The sequence below is a fragment of the Lemur catta genome, chromosome 10 (genome assembly GCF_020740605.2).
Source record: "Lemur catta isolate mLemCat1 chromosome 10, mLemCat1.pri, whole genome shotgun sequence".
Lineage (NCBI taxonomy): Eukaryota > Metazoa > Chordata > Mammalia > Primates > Lemuridae > Lemur > Lemur catta.
Window position 1 is genome coordinate 64640823 of NC_059137.1, and position 19790 is coordinate 64660612.

Genomic DNA, 19790 nt, shown 5'->3' on the forward strand with positions numbered 1-19790 from the left:
ATTCAGCTCCAGGAACAGTTGAGTCTGGGGCACACTTCAGGTCATGTTTTGCAAAATAAGCATAAGTTTTCAAACTATAGATACCAAAAAGACATATTTGAATTTAAATGAACTAGTATTATTTTTAAAATAGTCAAAGTACATTGGTGCATTCATCCAATAGATATTTATGGAGAGCATACTAAATGCATAATTTGTTTTTTTACAGTACAGTTTTTTAATATAAATATATAATAGCATTATCGAGATATAATTCACATACCATACATTTCACCCATTTAAAGTGTACACTTCAATGGTTTCTAGTATATTTACAGAGTTGTGCGGTCATCACCACAATCAATCTCAGAACATTTTTCGCCACCTCTCAAAAGAAACTTTGTGGTCTTTGGTGGTCATCTGTCTTCTAACATCCCTCCAACCTCCAGCCCCTGGCAAGCTCTGATCTACTTTCTGTCTCTATGGATTTGCCTACTCTGGACATTTCCTGTAAATGGAATCATATAATATGTGGTCCATCATGACTAGTTTCTTTCACTTAGTGTAATGTTTTCAGGGTTCATCCCTGTTATACCATATATCAGTACTTGATTCCTTTTATTGGAATGAATAACATTCCATTGCGTGGATATACCACATTTTGTGTATCCATTCACCAGTTGATGGACATTTGGGTTGTTTCCACTTTTTGGTAATTATGAATAACACTTCTGTAGACATTCATAGACAAGGTTTTGTGTGGACATAGGTTTTCAGTTCTCTTAGGTATATATGTAGGAGTAGCATTGCTGGGTCAAGTGGTAACTATCCTTAACCCTTAAAGGATCTGCCATATAGTCTTCAGAAATAATTGCCTACCATTTTACATTCCTGCCAACAGTGTGTGAGGGTTCCAGTTTTTCCACAACTTCGTTAACCCTTGTTATCATCTGATATACTTTGCATCTTTGGGCCTCCAAAGCTCATCTTAAAGTTCCATCCCCAGTGTTGAAGGTGAGGCCTGGTGGGAGTTGTTTTGGTCAGGGTGGCAGATCCCTCATGAGTAGCTTGGTGCCCTCCTCATGATAATCAGTGAGTTCTTGCTCTGTTAGTTTTCGTGTGAGAGCTGGTCGTTTAAAAGAGCGAGCTCTCTCTTGCTCCTTCTCTCCCTGCTCCTTCTCACGCCTGCTCCCCCTTCTCCTTTCACCACGATTGGAAGTTCCCTGAAGCCCTCACCAGAAGCACACACTGGTGCCATGTTTCCTGTCCAGTCTGCAGAACTGTGGGCTGAATATACCTCTTTTCTTTATATAATAAGTTACCCAGCCTCTGGTATTCCTTTATAGCAATGCAAAACAAACTAATATGCTATGTCTTTATTTTAACATACTATTATTTTAAAACAACCTACTATGATATGGGTTATTTTTAAATTAATATAGAAGGATATTTAATCTCCACAAGGAGAAACAGAAGTATGTCTCTGTTAACAGAACCCAAGAAAACCATGATGCTGTAAAATCTCTGCTTGCTGTGGGAGGCAGGTCGCTATGGTCCTCCCCAGCATTCTATTGCGTTGGAGTCACAGACATGGGTTTAAAGGCTGGCTTTGTCACTGCCTAGATTTGTGACTTTGGGCATGTTACTTAACTTCCTTGAACCTCAACTGGGAAGTGAGTTGGTGATATTTACCATATATAGGGTAATGGAGAAGGTTTGAGCAAAAAAAAGTCCTATAAAGCCCGGGTACAGTGGCTGGTACCTAACCAATGCTCAAGAAATACCAGTTCCCTCCCCAACCCTTACCAGAATCCTTAATTTGACTGAATATCAGTTTGAGGAACAGATAAGTCTCTTATTCTCTCCCCCTCTCTCTCTCATGTGCAATCAAGTATATATTTTTACAAATAATCTTCAGTATGCCCTTAGGGTTAGAAAACATTCTTCTATTTATTCTATTTTTAAAATACTTTGCAGTAAAATTTGAGGTTCAGATTAATGATTTCAAGATAATGGGGGATTCCTAGTTATCTCTTGTATGCTTTAAATTCTACTTACTAAGGGAAAAAAAATAGATAATGAAAATGATTTTCAACAACAAAATTTTAAACCCATTTTTTTTTCTTGCTATTCCTGTTTTTTCCAGAAATTATTCTTAAGCACAATGTTCTGCTTCAGAGCACCGCAGACCTCAGGGTGCTACTGCAAAGCCAGTGAGCAATGTTTAAGTTGCACAGGCTTGAAGTCAAAGTCTTGGGTTTGCATCTCAACTCTGCCACCTCCTTGCTGAGTTATCTTAGGCAAATTATTCAACCTTTCTGTGCCTGCCTTTTCTAATCTGTGAAAATAGGAACAATAATTGTGGCTACCTCATATAGTCTTTGGGAAAATTAAGTAAGATAATACACATTAAGTCCAGGCACATAATGAATGCTAGGAAATGGTTAACTAAAATCAGTTATGCTAAAAGAGCATCCTTGGGAAAGACAGATCGTGGCATTTAATGAGCCACATATGATAAGAAAAGCAAAAAAATAAATGCAACTTTGCAGGGTGTCGCATGGAGATATGAAAAGACCTCTTCAGTTTCTGAGTCATCTGTGAGCTGATTCAAACTCACATTTCTCTGCCTCCTCCAAGTCACCCCCCAAAAAAACCACACACACTCTGCTTCAGAAAGGAAAGGGTTTTTAAAGGCAGTGCAGTTTCCTTTTTGTCCTTGACTTGAGGTCGGAGTCAGGAAGCAGACTATGGGGACAGAAAAAAAAAAATCTGTTTTGTATACATCCCTAGAGATAAAGTAGAAATGCTTCTCTATCCAAAATGAAATTAGAATCCTGTTCTGGTGATAACCACACCCTGACCCCTGTGAATTCCACTGCTGTGGAAATGTTCAGTGAAGTCTTTCCTGCCTGTGAGACCCCACGAGGTCATTCAAGGAGCAAGAAGGAAAGCCCTGAAGCTCTCAACCCCTGATGTGAAATCCCAGAGACCTCTCTGGCCTCACCGTGGCTCGTTGGGTTTCATGGGACTTACTGTGACTGCCTCCAAGTGTCTGATATATTTGTGACCTTGGGTGCCAAGAGCAAAGTTGATGTGTGCCTTCCCTTAAACAGGGCCCAAGAGAGACTCTGTTTGGCTTAGAAATAGCAATTTAATGAGGCGTGGTTCAACAACTGCAGTTCTTCCTTCTATCTTCCCATGGGGAAATGGCACTGTTTATTTTCAAGTAAAATCTAGTCACATGAATGACTGATGCTGGTTTCCTTAAATATAAGTGGGAAAAATTAGCCAGTAGCTACTAGGAGAGTAGGGGAGCAGTTTGATCAAATTGCTGACTAGTTTAAGTTCCCAATTCTTGCCTTGTAAAGAGGTGGAGAAGATGAGGGAAGGTTAGGAGACTCCACGTGGTCTGAAGGGTGGCCTACTCTTTCTGCAAAGGTGAATTCATTGTGCAAACGTCGAGGGTTTCTGTCATGCTGGGCATTCTCTCTCTTGCCTCCACCGTCAATATCCCAAGGAACATTATCAATACCAAGATTGTCTCTGGCAGTCATCTCTTCCCCATCTCTTACTTGTGATCTAAGTCCTGGAGTCTCCACATCAGTGCCCATAGTTATGCCCCAGCTCTGATAGAAGGACTAGTCCAATGCTGGTGTTGTGAGTGAAGGACAATATGACAGAAATGGGCCCATGCTGAGAGACACCATATTGCTATGACGGTGGGCATCAATCCAGAACTATGACCTATATTTTGAAAATTAGCTTGGAAATGAAAAACTTGGGCACTTCAGGAGCAAAATTTAAGCAACTGAGTCTCCTTATGACTTATCCAACTCCTCTTCTATTTCTATCTATCAAGCTCAAAACTTGGGAAATTCTACCAATGCTAAAGTTGTTTGCAAGCAACAGTTCAGCTGACATTAAAAAACCTGATGTAAATAAATGCATACCAGTTAGCTGATGTGGAAAACCAAATCCAATTTATGTCAGGCTAGCTCTGACCTTATTAATACCTCTTCAAGTGATGCAGTGGTGTGGAAACATTTTGATGTTGTCCTCAACCTAGAAACAAAAAAAGAACCACTTGAAATTAGTTCAGAGGAAAAGCACACTTTGAAGACTGATTCTGAAGTCAGTTGGCTTTTAGAGTTGTTATTTGAATGTGCAGGACGGTGTGTGCATTTTTGATTTCTGTATTTAGAAATGATAAAGTAAGTTAGCAATCTTGAAATCACATTTTAGTTCCAGCATGTAGTGCTTTACAATGGACCTGCTACCAACCCTTGGTCAGCAGACGTAGAGAAGCTCACCCAGGCGTCACCACAGGCAGCCCTGTATAAAGGCAATGGAGTGATGTCAGCTAAAGAGTCTGGAGCTTGAAGACTCAGGTCTTCTGTCTTCAGAGCTAACTGGTCAACCTTCAACTTCAACTTTGATCACATTTTAATCAATGAACCAATTAAGAGACTATAATAATAACAATTTACCATTGTGCCTTCTGCTGGAGTGTGGTTTGCCCATCTAGAAATAGAACTTTAGAAATCATTTCAGTTGCACTGATTAGCCCACCTATAATATTTAGTTAAATCTGAAAGTTAGCATACCTACAAATAGTCCTTCTACATTGAGTAGAAGAAATGTTTGGAGAGTGGGGTGTATTGCATATAGTATATTGTGATTAAATGTGAATTTAAAAATTCATTTTCTATTGCAAATTGTGATGTTGAACAAAAAAAATCCATCTATCCCTCTAATAAATATACATTCCTTTCCTAACTGAGTACAATATGGTGAAGGTAGTTGAAATTTGATTCATTCATGTTTTTATCTATTCAGTGAGCATTTGCCAAACACTACAATATGCCAGCCAGCTTGCCGGTGTTGAGGACACCATAGCATGCAGGACATTTGAGATTCTTGCCCTCTGCTTACAGTCTAGCAGGGAAGACAATTTGACATTAAACTTGTAATTACTATAGAGATTATTGAACAGTATCACAGAGAAAGAATTTATTTGGACATACATAGTGGGGAAGAATTAATCTACACTAAGGCTCTGGAAAGCTGTTCATGAAGAGGTGATATTTACTCTGTGCGCTAAAGAACGAGTAGGAGCCGGCCCAGGCGGAGTTATCTTATCAGATGACATGCTTTTCTTCAATCAGATGTGGTTATATGATTGTCTAGCTTTCCAGATAAAGAGCTGAGATTTTCTGTAGGCATTCTCAATGGATGTTATGATAGCTATGATTATGATTCTGAACTTCAGTGCCCATTCTACAACACTGTAGTTGTAGTAAATAAAGACGATTGGGCTATATGTGGCACTAAATATGCCTTTTGGTAAGATGTCTTAAAAACCATGGATTAAAAAATATTATTTCTAATAGCCACTTTTCCTATGATTTTCCTATGTGTCCTCCAAGGACCAGACACATTTTGAGTGCTTTATAATGACCTGTTGGCTGATTTGAAAATAGAATGAGAAAGACACTGTTTCTGGTTAGTTGGAAAGTTCTCATTCTCCTGCATCTGATTAATTGAAGTTTTGTTATAATGAATTACCTTCCCCTGGCATAAGTTGATTGCCTTAGAACTATCTTCTAAAATGTCAGTAGTAAAATTGCCCTAAGATGTATAGTAAGAATCTAAGCATTCTAGAATAGCATCACAGTTACTTGCTACTGAAATACTAATGTTTCTTTGTAGTTAGGAGGGAGACCACCACCAGGAAGCATAATTATGAAAGGGAAAAGCTGCCGACTATCGCTGGAACTAAGGGAGGAAGTTATGCTATTGTCTGGGCAAAGTATGTCTGAATCCAAAATATCCCAGAATTTGGGCGGGTGTGGTGTGAACAGGGATCAGCAGTCATTTTGGCCAGAGAAATGGGGAAACAGAACGTGTGTGACCTAGTTCCATTGTTCCAATTTTGATAGTTGGAACCTGGATGAGGAGTAGCTTTCAAGTCTTTACTCTCCAAGCAGCTCTCTCATTCTCTAATGTGGTTTTTGCCAAGTGGGTGCTTTAAAAGTGCATTCAAGGAGTCATTTGACCTTGATGTCCCCAGGCAGTTCTTTGTAATTGTTGGCCTCCAAAAGGGCTGGTTGGTTGTTTAAAAAAAAAAAAAAAATGAGAATTGCTCCCAAGAGTAGGGGAGCTAGGTATGACTGTGGAGTCAGTGCACTGCACAAAGGCATCCGGCCTAATGGGGGAGGAGAAGCTGAAGTCCAAGGCAGACAAAGGAAGGATGCTTTTCTGTAATTTGTCCACGTGGAGGGGGAAGCTTTTTGTAACTCATGCAAAGGCACCCCATGGACTAGCTGCTGCCTTGTTCAACCACTTTTGAACTCATGCTCACAGCTAACTCTGTGACTTAAAGAAAAATGGATAATTCTAGGTAATTTTATTTCTGTAGAGAGATATATCTGTTCAATCCAAGTCTGCTTTATAGGCTGCATGCTTGCTTCTACAAAATGTGGGTCAGATGCTGCAAAGTTACATTTTCACCTTGAAGTTTCCGGATAAATCATTGGGATTTCCTGTGGGAGATAATATCTGAGCTAGGCTCACAGAATCTCTCTCTTCCAAGACTGTCTTGTCTCCAGGTTCGCATGCCTAGTGTGGCCAACTTACTGTATGTGTGACATTGTACCAGATTTCAGAGCCATGTGCTGTTTTCCCCTGGAATTCATCCGAAATCGGTACTTGACTAGGTTAGATGCTGCCAAATAACTGTTGGTAATGTACAGTTCATCCTTCTCCGCCTGGCTGCAACATGTTCTATAGTCTCCAAACTAACATCTGGCAACTCTGCGTGGATTTAGCAACTTGAAGACTTCTCTGTATTGATTTACACATGGATTTTTTTTTTAAAAAAATGTCAACAGAATCCCCAACATTCATTTATCGAACATTTATCAGATACCTACCCTACATAAGGCTCTGTGCCATATTTGGGAACCATATAAAACATATAAGATATTGTTCAAACATCTCCCATGAGAAACAGTGTATGAATATCAATAGATTCCTGTGGTTCAACCTCAAATATAAGCCTGCAGTCAGAAGACCTAGACTGAAGTCCTAGCTCCTCTATTTACTAAATATGTTACCTTGAGCAAGTTTTTAACTTCTAGGAAGTGTCCTGGATGACTCTAAGGTCCTTCTTTCAGGACCTTAAGGGTCTAAATAGACCAATCATGAAAGAGTTTTTTATTGCTAAAGAAACCAGTTCAATAATAGGTACAGAGAAGATAAATGGTAAGAGATCCATGAGTTTGGCAGTGATTTGAGAGGGCATAGCAAAGTTCTTAAAATTAATCTTCATTCTGCCTAACTTAAAAATAAATAAGTATGCATTTTTACATCACAAACCATCAGCATGGAGGCTTTATTTAGTAATCATTTGTAAAATCTGGAAGGTTGGAAAACTTGGAGCATAGCACCATTTTCATTAAAAGTTTAGTGTAAGAATAATACATAGTGATTGATAATTTTCAAAGCACTTTTCACATGTATTTTATGATATGATGCTTTCAACAACCCAGTAAGCCAGGCTGTATTATTTTTCATCTGCTTTTTAGGAAACTAAGGCTTAGAGAGCTTAAGTGACTTACTCAAGACCACCAGCTAAAGAGTGGCCAAGCCAGAATTCTACCCTGAGTTTATCCAGTCGCTATTCCTGTATCATTTCCAAACTGACTCTCCATAAACAGTAAATCAAAGATAGGGCAAATCTAGGGGGAAAAAGAGAAGCTACAGTGATAACTGGAAGCAGACTTGAGGATTTTTGTGTGGAAATAGCTGCATGTGGACAAGGGAGATGAAATCTTTTAATAATCGTTCTTCATTGGGACAAAGCTAAGGTGGGCAAAACTCCACTGTCGTCATTGAAGTACACATCTACAGGCACGCCAAAGGAAGAAAACTGCTAGGCTGGAACTGAAGTGGTCTTTTGACACTCCATACCCTGCCTCGTAATTAACATTGTCTTCTAATGGAGGAGGGCATCTGTTTCCATTTTTTGAGCTTGTGGCTGTTGTGTCATCCTGGATATGCCAGCTACTATAGCTGCTGTTGGTGGGGAGATAACGTGGATTCCTTCACAGTTGCTCCAGGAATATCTTAGAAGATTGTGCTAAAAACAGTTAGTGTCAGATGGCTCAAGAGGAGGTACTTCTAATGGTTCTGACACTGACAAGGCCCTAAGAGGAAGATTTCAGGACTCAGTGGCATGATGTTGTTTTACAAGCCCTGCTATGTGATGGTCCTCCTAAGATCCCAGTCCTATGGCAGCATCTGCATTAAACTTTAAATCCTAAAGGGACCTTCCTACCACTGACATGTAGCACAGTCCAGTCACTTGATAGAAGAGGCAGGTGACCCAGAGAAAACAGGTTACTGCAGTGGTTCCCACATTTACCTGCACATTAGAATCACCTGGAAAGCTTTTACAATCTCAATGCCCAAGTGATATCCCATAACAATTAAATCACAATGTCTAGAGTAAGAGCCAGGCACCACCATTTTTCAGAGACCTCCCACTGATTCCGATGTGCTGCAGTTTGCAATTAATGGGCTAATAATGATTTGTCTAAGATCACACAACTTGGGGCAGGAACCCACCATGGTTCAAGTCCTTTGTTTTCAGCCAAAACCAAACCTTATCTTATGATATTTTGAGACACAAAGGATGAACAGATATAGTAGAGCAACTACCATAATGATATGCCAGGTAATTTCTATTTATTAATTTATCTTTTGCAACTACTCTTCAAGGTGGACACATTAGCCCTAGTTCAGCATGAAGAACATGAGTGTGTTTTCGTTTGGCCTGTGTGTCCTCACCAACTGTGGAGGGAGGCCTTCAGAGACTGCCTCAGTGGGGACTCCAGTGGTGCCCACTTTAGTTGTCGAACATGCAGTGACATTCATTCAACAAATGTTTATGGGGGGACTACTGTGTGCCAGGCGTTGTCCTAGGGGCTATGAGGATAAAATGGTGAACAAGGTGTAAGACTCTGCTTTCCCAGAGCTTTTTAGCTTTTTAGCTTTTTAGCTAATGAAGGACCCACAGACATAACTCAGTTCCAAAATTTTAGGGTTAACATTGTAACGGGAACTTGTTTTATTCATTTGCACTGGGCCTTGTTTCTCAAGAGGATTTGTGGCAGCAAAGGCACATAATGAAGTTGTTAGAGTATAAATAAGAAACAGAAATCAAGACTAGGGAATACATAAATAAGAGTAGAGAGTCAAGAACAGAAGAAGAAAAATTTATAGTTATGCAAGTCATAAGGATCCACTTGGGCTGAACCTCAAATTTGGCATCAAGTATCCTGGCAGCCATATTGAAAAGGGAAATATGGTTAGTTACAAAGTTCGTATTGTCAAAAAGAAAAAGAATACCAGTTCCTCAGGGAAGGAAAGGCTTTCCTAATACTTGGCTATTGAGGGAATGTCTCATGTGTAGCATCGTATAGTCTCTAACAATATTCCTATAGTGACTGCAAAAGTGGATTTTATAAGACTGTGACTTGTAGCACCCTGCAATAAAATTGATACTACAAAACTAAAATGCAGTTCATTAAATCCATTTCTGTCAGGAGTAGGTGGTCAGAAGTAAGTTGATTTGGACCAAATATAGTCCAGATGAATCTATGGCTAGAAACTGCTGGGACAGCTGGGAAATGGAGGAATCGTACAACTTTTTAATGTCTTCATAAACATAGTTTCTCTCTACTGAAATTTTGATAAGGCAGATGGTTATATTTTTTATTTTCTGGTGTAGTGCTGAAGGATAAGCATTCTAGGCTGTAGATAATGTAATGGTTTATACCAGGGGTCAGCAAACATCTTCTGTAAAGGGCTAGATATTAAATATTTTAGGTCTGTGGGATAGATGACCTCTGTCACAACCATTCGTCTCTGCCACTGTAGCACAAAATTAGCCATAGACAATATATAAGTGAATGGGCATGGCTGTGTCCCAAAAAAACTTGATTTATAAAAATAGGTAGCAGGTCAGATTTCACCTACAGGTTGTATATTGTCAATCTCTGGTATATCCTAAAAAATGAAAACAAAGTATATTATGGGTACTCTATTGTTGAAATTCAGGAATGATTAGAAACTTGGCAAGTCTTCATCAGTGGTAACTTCGGCCTCATGGTTTAATTGATAGTAGGTGATGACACGTGATGGAAAGAACACGGCTCATGTTTGAGTTGCAAATTCATTAAGTTCATTTTGGGATGCAGATCCCAAAGCAGTCCAAGACAACTATTCACACATCAAAGTGGCACTCAGCAGACGTGGACCTGGGGATGTCACAGCACAGAACTAGGCTGGCTCTAAAAGGACCTTTCATTCCATGTGGAGAAGGAGAATGGTGGTGTTCCTCACCTGGAAAGCAACAGGGATTCTCAGTGAGGATCTCATGGTTGGCTTCCTAAGAAAGAGAGAAGATGTTGGGTCATTGCCAGTAGGCTGATGCGTGCTATTCACATCTTTATCATCTTTTCAAGTGCAAAATTTATTCCAGGCTACCAGATGTAGATTCTAGCAGTTTTCTATGAGTGTAGCATGTAGTACAGCCAAAGTTATTTTAGCTACCCTCAGGGAAAAAAATAATGTAATTTCATTGTAAAAAGGCTTAGTTATGAGCAGATAACACATGTCGATGGTTTGTTATGACCTGATTAGTAGATACCTCCCACCGGCCATCAACTAATCTGGGAGGTTAATTGTGTAATGGGAGTTACTTTAAAGGGTTCAGTCTGGGAGACTGTCAGAAGAGTTGGCTCCAAGTGTCTTGGAATCTGCAACGGCAGGTGAGTTAGGACCTCAGCCTTGGATATTGCTTTAACCAATTTGTGGGTAAGCCATAGTCCTGAGCAAAAGTTACTCATGTGACCCACACACGTTGATGATGGGAATGTAGTCTTAAACATAAGTAAGAGCTTCGATAGAGTTTGTAAAAGCATGCCTGAGAACACAACTGTGAAACCTTTGGGGCTTTATTGTCAGTTTGAATGTAATTGGGTATACAGTGCTTTCTGGATAGCAGGTAATTTGTTCATTTGCTCCATTTGGAATTCTGTAACTATTTACCTCTTCAGGGGTATCAGGTGGTTAAGAAAATGGCTTCTGTTCATTGTAATAAACTACTCCAGGCAAGTACTGTGATTTTATCTTCATATACCCAGGATTCAGCCCAGTACCTAAGCCACAAGGGCCACTCTAAAATGTTTGCCCAGTGAATGAATCCTGAATGATATCATCCTGTTTACAGCCAGTGTTGTGAAGTAAGTGAGAGGTTGCCAGTAAGGAAGATGGCTCTCTTTCATTACACAAATTGTGGCAGACTGTGAACTACTCCAGAAAGAAACTAAAGCTTTTAGTTTGGGAATGGGAACAAGTTATGCCTACAAAACTTAAAAAAGCAGAAAGCCACTCAGATGGAATCACAGTGCCTCCAGCAGATGTCACCAGATTGGTGTGGGGGTAAAGAACTGGCAATCAGATGTATGTGGCAGGTATATATATGTTTAATAATAATGGCTTGTTCTTAACAAGCAAGGTTTGAGGCCAGAGAAGCTTCAAGGATAAATTGCTTAGGGAAAATGTCTGATACGGATATCGCCTGAATCATCTACTTTTTCAGAAGTAACAAGTTCACCAAACATGTTATTTTGTTCCCTCCTCTTCCTTCCCCTGGCCCCTGCCAATATGCTTATTTACAACAATTGCTTTATCAGTTGTCTTAGGAGAACAAATTTCCTTCAACAGAAGTCACAGTATGATCTTAGTCGTAATTTAAAAATATCCCTGCCTCTACTGAGAAGAGACGCGTAGAGAGTGGGGATGTTCTGAGCCAAAACCCAATCAGTATGAGGCAGCACTCATAGGTATGGAGAGAGCCAAGATGATGGCAGTGTGCCCAGCAACCCTCGGGACCCCGCTGAGAACGCAGCCCCGAGCACGTCTTTGTAGGGTTCCACTGTGAACAGAGGACCCGGCAAAGTCTAGCATCATGTGAAGGTGTGGTAACCTTAACATGGGTAATTTGTCTGACTGTAATTGATGAATCGTCTACTCTGATTGCATCCAGCAGATTTACGAGGGACCAACTTTGGCCCCAGGGATATTTATTAAATATCCTTTCATCTTTGTTATCCCACTTCTTTCTGATTTCCATACCACCACACCAAGAGAACTTGGGCATCTGTTCACAGTTTTGTTCCTAACTCTCCCCCCAGCGTTAACTACAAAACATCAGGAATAGAATAAGAAACAAATGGCCAGCCATGGTTGGTTCATGCACTGCCCTACCTGGGTGATTGTCCAGCGCCAATTATCAACTGTCGTGACTCTGTGTTTAGGTCATAGAAACATGCTGATTTCTATAGTAGGTATTAATTATTCTTACTTGTGTGTTCATTTGTTCACTGATCCATTCTGCATGTTCTCGGTCTCAGGGTCTGAGGATCATCTTCTCAGATGCGTCACGTCTCGTCTTCCGGCTTAGCTCCTCCAGTGGCGTGCGGGCCACCATCAGACTGTATGCCGAGAGCTATGAGAAGGATCCCAGCGGCCACGACCAGGAGCCACAGGTACAAAAACAGAACTATTGTGTGCCTCCTTGCTTTGGCAAATTTAGAGAGTGTCCCTGTGCCTTTAGCGGGGGTGGTTTTACTTTCTGGAAAGGCATGTTGATCGCTTCAGCTGAAGGGCAAGCTTAGGGCAACTCCAAGCAAGTTTAACTCATGCAGTACAGTGTTCCAAACAGAAAAATTGCTCTCCAGCATCTATAAGAAGTTTAGACCAGCATTTCTCGAACAACTTATCTGTCTTGACTGTCTGGCAGTTTGTTAATTGGGGTGAAATTAAGCAAAGGTACCTCGATAAGGTAAGGAAATTGTGAGTTAGAGTCAAACTGGTTGAACCACTGAGAGCCTTGATTATGCTTATGTAAAATTTGAATCTCCGAGTTTTTGGATAACTCTGGGTTAGACCATGACCTTGAGGTGCCAATACAGATGTCACCCTGGGTGTTCTCTCTGAGATGGCTGTGGAGTCCACCCTGGACTCCTCCCTGAGAGGAGGGGCTGTGGTTGACCTTTAAAGTTAAGGGAAGACATCCATGAGGCCAGGCCAGCCTGTGTTTGGCAAAGCCTCCTCATGTTTTCAACAATAGAGCTAATTAAGAACTCGGGAAAATCACAAATAGACAGCCATAAGCCTCCCCACTCCCACGTTCATTAACGCTCCAGGCAGCACTAATTAATACCAGAAAGGCCCCACTCCAGTGTTGGGTACCCAGAGCTGCACTGTTGGCTGCTCCTGTCTTCTTGATCTTTACTTCGTCCTGGGCTCTGAAGCAGAGGGTCCTTGATGAGATGATTTTTTGAGATGAAAGCATTGGTTCCACCTGCAACACTTCTTTTGTGGAAAAGTAGAGAAACAGAGACATAGTCACTGCTACTTATTTTTGAGTTGCTCAGAATTTCCAGCTATAATTTGCCCTGATGGAATAAGAAATCAGGGAGGGTTTTCTTTTTTTGTCAGTAGTTTAGTATTATTTTTGTGGGATCTTTCTCTGGAGAGTCTCAAAGAACTTAGTGACAATGGTGCCATAGATCCTTATACCTGACCCTGTAACCAGAAGATCTGTCTGGAGGACAATCATGCTAGAAGGGGAAGTAGAGGCCCGGGAGGCTGAGAGCTGTTCTCAGGGTCACCAGGAGGGTGAGTGGGCAGAGCATGTGGCCAACAGAAAGCCCTTGGCTCTTCCTCTCAGGATCGCAGCCTTTCCATGCAGGGGATGGGCCACGCGCTGCCAAAATAATTTGCTAGTGAGTACATTTCACCCAAGATAGTACCAAATCATGCAGGAATGGGAGGCTTACCCTCTCTTTCCGAATAAAACCCTCTTCTACGTCTCATGTTAGGAAGGGAGATTAAAGCAGGGGCCTGAAAGTCCAGAGCTACGTACAGGGTGAGGAATGATATTCCTGGCCTCACCAACTCTGACTCACTCTGACTCTAGGCTATTTTTTCTCAACATTCTTTTCCCTAATTTGCACAGGCTAAGTGGTTATGTTTTTTCCTTGTTTTTATTTACCTTCCACATGGGACTTAGTCCAGACCATTAGACGAGTAGGAAAACAATCCTATATACACATGAGTCTGTCTCCTAGGTGGTCCACAAAAGCCAAGTGGTGCTTTTTCTAAACATTTCTTTGGAAGCCAAAAACCTCCATAGGTTTGCTCTTAGAAGACTGTGTGGGTACAGAAAAAATAAATACTATTTGTTCTGGTCCCCCGGACTGCACGTTTTCCATCCTGTTGGTTTAAAGAGTTTGCCAGGATGAATGGTTGGGGAATCCCTTCACTGACATTGCTCTTCTGATTGCAGATACTCTCTCCCTTCCTGACCATCAGCAAGGGTCTTCCCGGACCTGGCTAGGTGGGCCTCAGAGTATTTAGCACACGATCTAGCTAAATACTTTATATTAAAATAGAACTTCTTATTAAAATATCCTACATCATTGACTCATCAACTTAAGCCCTGCTGTATAATACATTTAAGTCAAGAGATAATGTAGAGTAAGATTTTAAAAGAAATTTAAATGCCTAAACAAAGGGACCAGCCTCGGTGGCTCATGCCTGTAATCCTAGCACTCTGGGAGGCCAAGGTGGGAGGATCTCTTGAGGCCAGGAATTTGAGACCAGCCTGACCAAGAGTGAGACCCCGTCTCTACAAAAAATAGAAAAATTAGCCAGGCTTGGTGGTACGTGCATACAGCCGAAGCTACTCAGGAGGTAGGAGGATCACTTGAGCCCAGGAGTTTGAGGTTGCAGTGAGCTATGATGAGGCCATGGCACTCTAGCTGGGGAAACAGAATAATAATACCTTGTCTCAAAAAAAAAAACCAAAAAACTCTAAAGAAAGGAGGAAGCTTCTCTCAGCAGACCTACCTGCCTTAATTACTGCTCAGCTTCACCCAGACCTTTAAGTCGGAGCATTTTGGGGACTCCTTAGAGTGTTGCTTTCCAGCACCACCGGCAGACTTCTGCCTTCGAGAAGCTCTGGAAGGAAAAGCTTTTGTTTAACCATTAACCAAAGATCAAAGATAAGACAGCTCCTCAAAATGCTATTGTTATTACTGATCCAGAGCCTGGCAGGGAAAGACCAGCTTGTGTTGCCTTCTTAGCTGCAGAGAGAACTTCTCCCACCCTTTTAGCTTGTTCTTATTTGCAGCCCAGAGAGCAGAAAACAAGTATCCACCCTCACCTCACCTACCCCCACACACCCAGACACTCATTAAAGTGCCTCTCTAATCTGCAGAGATTTCATTGGTCATCTTATTCCAATTCAACAGGTAGTTTTAACGTTTTACATGCTAACTCAATAGCCATCTACATTCAAGTTATTTTGCAAAAGGACAGAGAGTTCCCTTCAACTTGGCAGCATCTGGCTATTTGACTTTGCACATGGGTAGTTTCTTTTCCAGACATTTTAAACACATGTGAATAGGGAATGTTTTAAACATTTACACTGGTTGCCTTGCAGAAGTACTCATAACTACCGTAGTGATGCAATTAGGAAAACTTGCGATATAATGTATATGCACATGAATCTCTATTCCAACATGTAGGGTTTTCCATTTGCATCCTTTCGTATAAAAGCAATGATGCTATTGGTTTTAAATTGATGTCAAATAATTTCTTGCCAACAAAAAAAAATATCTGTAAACATTTCTATCCATATTTGCCTCTGACTTGGTGCTAAGAGGGGGAAGGACATGGGAAGGGCCCTGATGAGAGAAGGCGCTTGTCCTGCCCCACTCTGTGTCCTTGGTAAATCAGGAAGGCAGGCTTCCCAAGGCCTACTGTCGGAAGATCACGTGGTTTTAAAAATACAGGATTACTTTAATTTTACTGGCAATCAGTAGGCCTTCAAGGCGCCCTCAAACCAGCTGGTAATAATTTGTAAAAAGGGGTGATCCAAAGGGGTTTAAATTCACAGGTAACCAGAAACAGTGCAATTGTTTTTATCTTCTTTCCCACTCAATTTATTAGCAGGGCTGCTAAATGAGATTTTTTTTTTAACCTTCTTCCCTTGACCATGTTAGCCCACGGGTGGAGTAGCTAATGAACAATAGAAGATCCAAAAGGAAAAGCAAAAGGAAAAGGAAGGAGAAGTTTTGTTAAGGGCTAGGATAATCACAGACTGATAATCAGCTTGTGGCTAATCAACCCTTGGCTTTGGCACTTTTGTTGCGGAATATAGCCACTCCTCCTTATGCCATCCCACCCCAGTTCTTGGGAGGAGCCTGATTTTCCCTAGCCTTCCGGAAATTGAGGAATTTATGTATGCGTTTTAGATAAGCTGTCCCTAGAAGACTTTAAGGACTAACAGATAAGCACCAGGAGACCCTCTATATTTGATTCATCTGTCAACCCAAAGGACATCTGTCATTTTGTTCTACCTGTTCTTAATATGGCTTTATAATCCAGAAATAAAATATAGAGCCATTTTGTTTTACCTAGCGAGAACATATGATTTGTCATCTAAACCAGGATACAGATGCTCCTAGACTTATGGCAGGGTTGTATCTGGATAAACCCATCATACGTTGAAAATACTAATATCATTAAGTCAAAAATGCATATAATACACCTAACCTGCCAAATATCATAGCTTAGCCTAGCCTACCTTAAACATGCTGAGAACACTTACATTACCCTGCAGTTGGGCAAAATCATCTAACACAAAGCCTATTTTATAATACAGTGTTGAATATCTCATGAAATGTATTGAATACTGTGCTGACAGCGAAAAAAATGGTTATATGGGTACTAGAAGTGTGGTTTCTGCTGTATGAATATCTTTTCCACACCATTATAAACTTGAAAAATCATTAAGACAAACCATCGTAAGTCAGGGACCATATGTACTTTGAGAGTGAAAGATAATAATTATGATTATGTTGAGACTGACCCTCATCAACCAGGAGATATGATTACTCTAGTTAGAGGCCTTCATCCCACATTAGAACTGCATATCTCCTTAGAGATGCCTTTCCAGGAGCTCTGGCAACATAAACCAAGTAGCAAAGGGGGAACATACCAGGATGAAAAGTCAGATCAGTGGTTCTCTGCCCAGCTGCACAGGGAAACCACTCGGGAATCTTGGTAAAAATACCCATGCCTGGGCCCCCATCCTAGAGATTCTGTTTTAAGTGTTCTAGGGAGGAACTTGTACTTTTTAAAAAAGCTTCTCAGATGATGCTAATTAGATGAGTGCTTCTCGAACTTTAATTACATACTAATCAACTACAGATCTTAGTGAAATGCTGATTCTGACACAGGAGACTTTGTATTCCTGACAAGCTCCCAGGCAGTGCTGTGCTGCTGGTCCCTGAGCCACACTCTGAATAGCAAAGCTAGATGCACTGGGAAGCCCTAACAGCAGGACCTTGAATTCTTTAAACCTGTAGAATGAATGACACGTGGTTTCAGTGCCCTTCTGCCCTTACGCACATTGGTCCATCTTCTAGACTTCTATTTCCATTGCCTATTGGTCTCCACTTGAATGTCTTTCTAGGCATCACCAACTTGACACCTGCGAAATTTAATTGTCTGCCTCCTGTCCTCCCCACCCAAACAAACCCCAACGTCCTGCTTCTTTTAATGTCTTCTTCATTTCATAAATGGCAGTTCCATTGTTCCAAATGGTTCAGCAAGAGAAACTTAGGATTCATCCTTGACTCCTTTTTCTCTCTCTATCACATCCTACTTCCCATTCAAGAGCACATCCTACCAATGTAACCTTCAAAACACATCGAGAATCTGACCCCATCTCACCTCCACCATTTCCACCCAGGGCCAAGCCCCAGTTCTCTCCTCTAGAGTATTGCAGTACCCAGTCTCTTAACTGGCCTCTTTCCCTCCACATTTGCTCATTTCCTCCCCCAACCCTATTCTAGCACAGCAACCAGAGTGATTCTTTCAAAACACGTTAGACCATCTCATTGCTCTGCTAGAAGCCTCCCCGCTACTTCACTCAGAGAAGAGCCAAAACCCTTACCATGGCCTGGAAGGCCCTGCTGGAATTGGCCCCTCCTCGCCTCCTACCTCTCTTCCTGTTTCTCCACTCCAGCCGCTGTTTGGTGAACATGCCGAGAACACTCTGCCTCATGGCATTTACAATGGCTGTTCCCTCTGTCTGGAATGCTTTTCCCTCTGACATCTGCGTGGCTTACCTCCCCACTTCTCAGTGAGGGCGTCCCTGGCCACCTGCTATAAAATAGCCTCAGACGCAGGCACTTCTCATCTCCCCACGCTGCTCTACGTTTCTCCACGGCATTTATCCCTGTCTCACATACATATATTTACTTGCTTATGTATTAATTTATTTTATTGTCTTTTTCCACCCAGTAAAATGAAAGCACCAGGAAGCTCGGACTGTGTCAGTTTAGTTCCCTGTATCCCCAATGCACAGAATAGCACCTGGTGTGTGGTAAATGTCCAAAACAATTTGGCCAAATTAATGCAATATTGAGCGTTAATTTCTTTGGACTATTTCAGACCAATTATGTCACATAGGAAACTGAAATATTCTGTTTTCAGTGTGAGCCTTGATACTACCATCAAGATCTTATCATTGAAGGTTTGAATAAAATAAGTTGCCATTTTTAAGGTCCCTACAATGTGCCAGGCTCCATTCTAGATGTATCCATTATCTTATTCATCATCCCGATGGGGCCCAGGGCAGAATTATCATCCTGCTTTTGCAGGTGGGGAAACTGAGTCAGGGAGCAATTCAGACCCATGAGCAGGTAAATTCTGGATTCAAGATTCAAACTACATTTTTCATGTAACAAAACCCACGTTGTCCACGCCAACACTTGAGGTCCAGAGGAGACAGAATTTCTCCTTACCTATGCTTAAGTCCAAGGCTACAGCTGAAGCCTCAGTTCATAGTTACTGAGAGGTATTTTTTTCCTCACACCAACCAGTTCTTTGATTCTCTGACGCCAAATGGGTGCCCATCAATTCAGTTCAGTTCAATTCTGACACTTTCAGGAGTTGGCCCAGATCCCACAGGTTAAGGGCTCAGTCCCTCAAGACTGCCCCTGCTTCCGATGCCAGCCACACGTGGGGTGCCCAGGCTACCCACCGTTCTGCCTGGACAACTACAAATTCAGGCTTTCCCATGACCCTCCTTCGGGTTCAGTGATTCGCTAGAATGACTCACAGACCTCAGGAGAGCGCTTTATTTTCTATTACTGGTTTATTGTAAAGGATACAACTCAGGAACAGCCAAATAGAGGAAGTGCATAGGTCAAGAGCTTCCACACCCTCTCTGGGCAAGCCACCCTCCTGCACCTCCATGTGTCCACCTGCCCGGAAGCTCTCCAAACCCTGTTGTTTAGGGGGTCTTTGGAGGGTTCATTATGTAAGCATGATTGATTCAATCATTGGCCTGGAGGTCAGGGGGTGGGGCTGAAAGTTCCTATCCTTTAACCACAGGTTGGCTCCTCTGGACGCCAGCCCCTGACCTGAAACTGCTTTGGGGGCCAGCAAGAGTCACCTCATTAGCATCAAGTCTGATGTGGTTGAAATATGAATAACAATAGACACTCCCATCACTCAGGAAATGCCAAGGGTTTTAAGGCTCTGTGCCAGAAACTGGGGATAAAGACCAAATATATGTTTTAGTATTTCACACTGTTAAGTTTAGCCTAAAGCTTCCTCCTTACGTGTTTTAAGTTCGGGATGCAGGTTTCAAAATA

General features: G+C 41.5%; 1 protein-coding gene across 1 annotated transcript in view; it reads left to right on the forward strand.

The window, feature by feature from the left end:
• The window catches only part of PGM5 (phosphoglucomutase 5), a 164767-nt gene that overhangs the window by 120309 nt on the left and 24668 nt on the right, over positions 1-19790 (forward strand). The window contains exon 10 of the mRNA XM_045562397.1: positions 12465-12599. Within this exon, the coding sequence (XP_045418353.1) occupies positions 12465-12599 (135 nt within the window). The remainder of the gene's footprint in view (positions 1-12464; positions 12600-19790) is intronic.